Consider the following 4,659-nt stretch of genomic DNA (forward strand, 5'->3'; position numbering starts at 1 on the left):
CAAGTCAGAGAACCTGCTATTATGTGAACATAGCGAGCATACACACACACACACGCGCGCGCGCGCGCGCAGCCCATTTATTACTGAGTTTTTCAAAAACAAATCCATAGATTTAAAGAATAAAATGTTATAAACATTTAAAGCTAAATAGTATATTATGCAAGAATAATAATCTTTATGTCTATGTGTATAATTGTTTGCCCTATATGTGAAAAAAATTCATGCTGATAAAAAATGTTCATCACATATTTGAAAAATATTTGTCGCATATTTAGCAGATGTTTTCCTTGTATTTAAAAAATGGTTGTTGCATATTTGAAATATATTCATCACCTGTTTAAACAGCATATTCACCATGTATTGTAAAATTTATCATCGTATATTAATGAAATGTTCATATTGTGTTTAGAAGAATGATCATCATGTATTTCAATATTTTTATTGTGTATTTGTAAATGGTAATATATTTTAGAAATAATATATTTCAAGGAATCTGATATATTTAAAATCTTCAATATAGTGTGAATATATGCTCATATACTAAAAACAAATTCAAACTATAAAATAAGAAATCAAGAAGCAAAAAGACAAAACACAAAGTGGTAAAAATACATTAAAGAAAAAGTGGAAATAAAAATAAAAAGGAAAAAGGAAAAAGAAGAAAAACGAAATCCTGACCTGGCATGGCCCGCGAAACAAGAAACCGAAAGATGAAAAACAAAGAGCAAAAACACAAGAACTGAGATTGCTATGTCTGGTCTTGCAGCTTAGTGAGACATTACGATTTTGGAAATCTAAAAGACGACATTACGATGCTACTGAAATCTTACACCGGTTTCCCGCAAAAAAAAAGAAAGAAATCTTACACCGGCGTGCAAAAGGAAGCTCGGTCGACCCTATGCTATAGGAAGCATACGAACTAAGCAGCACACTCGTCTTATTGACTAGACAGCACAGCACACTCACACACAAACACATGGTGCGTGCATCCTAGCGTTCACTCACGAGCACTAGATTATTTCATCTCTCACATGTCGGCGGCATGGCCCTCCTCGTCGCCGTGGGCGGTGACGCGCTTGTTGGGGACGGCGCAGTCGTTCCGGATCTCGCCCTGCTTGCCTGTGAGCACATCCATGTTGGTCATCTTGGTCATGGACTTGGCGAACTGCTCGAAGAAGGCGCGCTGGTCGAGGGAGAACTGGGCGGCCAAGGCCTTGGTGGCCGGGTCCTCGATGAGTCCCTGGTCCGACCTGAACAGCCCCTGCTTGGCGACCAGGTCCATGTAAAACTGGTTGTCGAAGGCGTCGGGCGTGCGCACGTCGAGGCTCTGCGTCTTTTTGCGGTCGAAGTCATTGGCACACTTGTCCTTGAGCATCGTGGCGAACTTGGGGTCGATGGGCGGGTTCCCGAAGCCCGGCTTGAAGCGGTCCTGGAAGAGCGAGCAGTGCGCGACGCCGAAGGTGTGCGCGCCGGAGAGGGCCACCAGGTCCGCCACGTCGAGGCCACGGCCCTTGAAGGACTGGATGAGCAGGGGCACAGGAAAGGAGGGCCCCGGCAGCTTGTTGATCTGGGCAGGCGCCGGGGCGAGCGCGTCGCGGCGGCCGAGCTCCACGTCGAATCGCGGCCCGCCGGCCTTGAAGACCGCTTCGCGGGTGGCGAGCACGGTGATGTCGGCGCAGGACACCTTGTTGTCCTTGCAGGCGGTGTGCACCGCGCTGCGGATGCGCTCGATGAGGTCCAGCGCCACCCGCCGAAGTGTTAGGTTGGGCCCCACCTTCTGCTCACCGTCGGTTGCGTTAAGGAGCACCGATGCGTCGCAGCCCTGTAACCACGGTATGGTATTCATAAGGGTTATTCATACATACATACATACATACATACATACATACAAGACCTTATGGTTTCATTAAATGAAAGAAATCCTAGAGGACGCTGGTACGCACCTGGGTGAAGCAGTCATGGAAGAGGATGCGGATGAGGCCGGGCGCCACGCCGACGTCGCGCCGGAAGGTCTCCGCCACATGGAATGCCACGATTTGGTCCAGCTGCGGGCACGCCTTCTTGTAGAAGTCAGGGGACAGATTCCCGGCGGCTGCTGCCGAATGTGCGGCGCAGACCAAGGCCAGGGCTAAAACAACGGCGGCTGCTGCTCTGGACGCCATTGCTGAAGCCGAGCTTCCTCTTGCTTGCACCTAGATAGCTATGAGGCAGGGCACGGTCGTGTGGCTTGCACAAGATACCCACGAACCCTTCCTATTTATAGACGGGTAATGACCTCCATTCCATACTGAGTACCTATTTGCCTGGCTCGCTCGATGTGATCCACAGGACAAGGTAGAGACACCCTAAACCCTAATTACAAAAGGGGAACCAGATGCATGTGCAAGTCGCAAACATCAAGGTCAGAAAAACCAACTGGTTCCTTGAACGTTGCTCCTCTTGCATTCTACTATATGCATTTGCACGGGACACCCCCGCATATGCTACAGAGCCATACTATACAATATACATACAAGGAAAAGGTACACTGCACTGCACTACCCGATTGATTCCATGCATTTTTTTTGAACCAGTGGTGAACTTTATTACTCCTTCCTATCCACATGAATTATCACAAATTTAGTATAAAGTTGTACTAATACAATTAATATCGATCAGAGCGAGTAGCTTAGAATGAAGTATGAAGGAGATACAAACACACAATGAGCACACACACGATCTATTCGTACTTAGGATGCACACAAATGAACATCAAAGCACGCACACAAAAAAATCACATCAACAACTAGCAAAGTAAGGGCATCTCCAACGCCGACCCACAAATTCCTTTGGTATATGTCCGTTTTTATGTCTGGACGTGGTTCGCGGACATGATACAAGAGGCATCCAATCCTAATTACGAAGTATCCGGTTGGGAGGAGAAAAGGTAGGTGAGGACCATGCATGTGGTGGGATATTTGTGGTTCAGTGTCTAGTTGGGAAGAGAGAGAAGAGGAAGACCATGCATGTGCGATTTAGGAGGAGAGAGATAAGAGAGGGACATGCATGTGATTGGTCAAGTGCATGTTCTCTGGCAAAACTCCCCCACGTTTATCTTCAAAATACCGGAATTTGGACGCCCGGATAACTTCGCAGACTGATACGAATCCCCATTGAATTGCAAAAGTGAACAAATGTATCCGATCGGCCATATACCGGTGATTTGCGGGTCTCCCTTGAAGATGCTCTAAGACAAGATCAAAGTTCTCCCTTGATTGGGTAAAAAGAAGAAGGAAAATTTTAGATCGTTCAAAATAATGATCAATAATTTGTAACAACAACCATATTTACAGCAATCATCTCTTGACATCACTAGTGCAACCAGAAGGATTCTACAAACATCGATCGAGTACATATACTATATGGAACCAACCATTTTGAATGGCACGGCCGTAATTTCTATGGGCATCTCTCGGGGGATGCATGCATGCCTATCTAGCCACGTACCACTTGCAAGACAAAAACAGCAGAAAGTGTGCACCTGCTCCACTGGACCACTAGAGTGGTATATTATACTTGTACACTGCGTGCGTTCCTTACCCAAGAAAAAGTCATGGCTCTTCGATCGTCGCCAATCCATCAACAAACATTTAAAGAAACGCGAACCTGTTCTTCCCAGCATGATGCATGCATCTGATTTGATCCACCGAAACTGATCCTCTCAAATCTTGTACTGTTCCAGTGAAACTACTGTCAGCTAGCCCAGAGCTCATAGCTAGGCCCAAATCAGTGGGCTGGTTTTGTTTGCCAGGCAAAATCAAGTGGGCTGGTTTTGTTTGCCAGGCAAAATCAAGTGGGCTGGTTTTGTTTGCCAGGCAAAATCAAGCGTAAGGGCATCCCAACACCGACCCCAAATTTGCTCTCGCATCGAACAGGGGAACCAGTCCCCGGACAGTGATGCGGGAGCCGGGAGCTCCTATTCGGCACCTTAAGTGCCCGAACAGGTAGCTGGCACCTGCAGCAGTGCCTTGCTGGGCAGGCCCGCGATGGGAAAGCGTAGAGAACAAAAACCGCAAAAAAAAGTGTCTGCTTCAGGAATCGAACTCGCATCGCTCATGAACGCGAGGATTGTTCGACAATAGCTGACCACCACAGCCATTGGACAATAGAGATTATGGTTAGCGCTAACTGTACATGAACTAGTATGGCCACGCTATTTTTTTATCATTCAGTTTTTTTAATTTTTTTTATAAATCAAGAACTTAAAAACGTTCATCGATTTTGAGACAAAAGTTCACAAACTAAAAAAAGAGTTCATTGATTTTGAGAAATAGTTCATCAATTTTTAAGAAAAGTTCACAAACTTAACAAAGTCTGCCGATTTTGGAAAAAAATTTATGACAAAGATTTAAAACTTCATCGTTTTCGAAAAAAAATCATTGTTCTCAAAAAAGTGTTCATTGGTTTTGAAAAAAGATCATCGATTTTGACAAAATGTTCATCGAGTTTAAAAAAAATCATCGATTTTTGAAATAAGTTCACAAAATTGAAGGAAAGATTCATCAATCTTGAAAAAAGTTCATCAAAATTTTAAAAAGTTCATCGATTTGGAAAACATTCAACGAATTAAAAAAAGTTTATCAAATTAGAAAAAAGTTCATTTAATTAGAAAAAGTTCAA

At 44.6% G+C, this 4,659-nt stretch overlaps 1 protein-coding gene across 1 annotated transcript; it reads right to left on the reverse strand.

The window, feature by feature from the left end:
* Positions 1-711: 711 nt before the first annotated feature.
* Positions 712-2,241, reverse strand: LOC123191163 (cationic peroxidase SPC4). Its single transcript, XM_044603950.1, has 2 exons — positions 1,944-2,241; positions 712-1,822 (listed from the first exon to the last, which is right to left on the reverse strand). The coding sequence occupies exons 1-2, from the start codon at positions 2,160-2,162 to the stop codon at positions 1,028-1,030; spliced, it is 1,014 nt and encodes a 337-aa protein (XP_044459885.1). The 5' UTR covers positions 2,163-2,241; the 3' UTR covers positions 712-1,027.
* Positions 2,242-4,659: the final 2,418 nt, after the last annotated feature.

The sequence above is a fragment of the Triticum aestivum genome, chromosome 2A (assembly GCF_018294505.1).
Source record: "Triticum aestivum cultivar Chinese Spring chromosome 2A, IWGSC CS RefSeq v2.1, whole genome shotgun sequence".
Classification (NCBI taxonomy): domain Eukaryota; kingdom Viridiplantae; phylum Streptophyta; class Magnoliopsida; order Poales; family Poaceae; genus Triticum; species Triticum aestivum.

Excerpts from the sequence above, each read along its gene's own strand:
- LOC123191163 (XM_044603950.1), bottom strand. The coding sequence starts at position 2,162 with ATGGCGTCCAGAGCAGCAGCCGCCGTTGTTTTAGCCCTGGCCTTGGTC. Across the intron at positions 1,823-1,943 it reads TCCATGACTGCTTCACCCAG|GGCTGCGACGCATCGGTGCT; the intron begins GTGCGTACCAGC and ends CCGTGGTTACAG.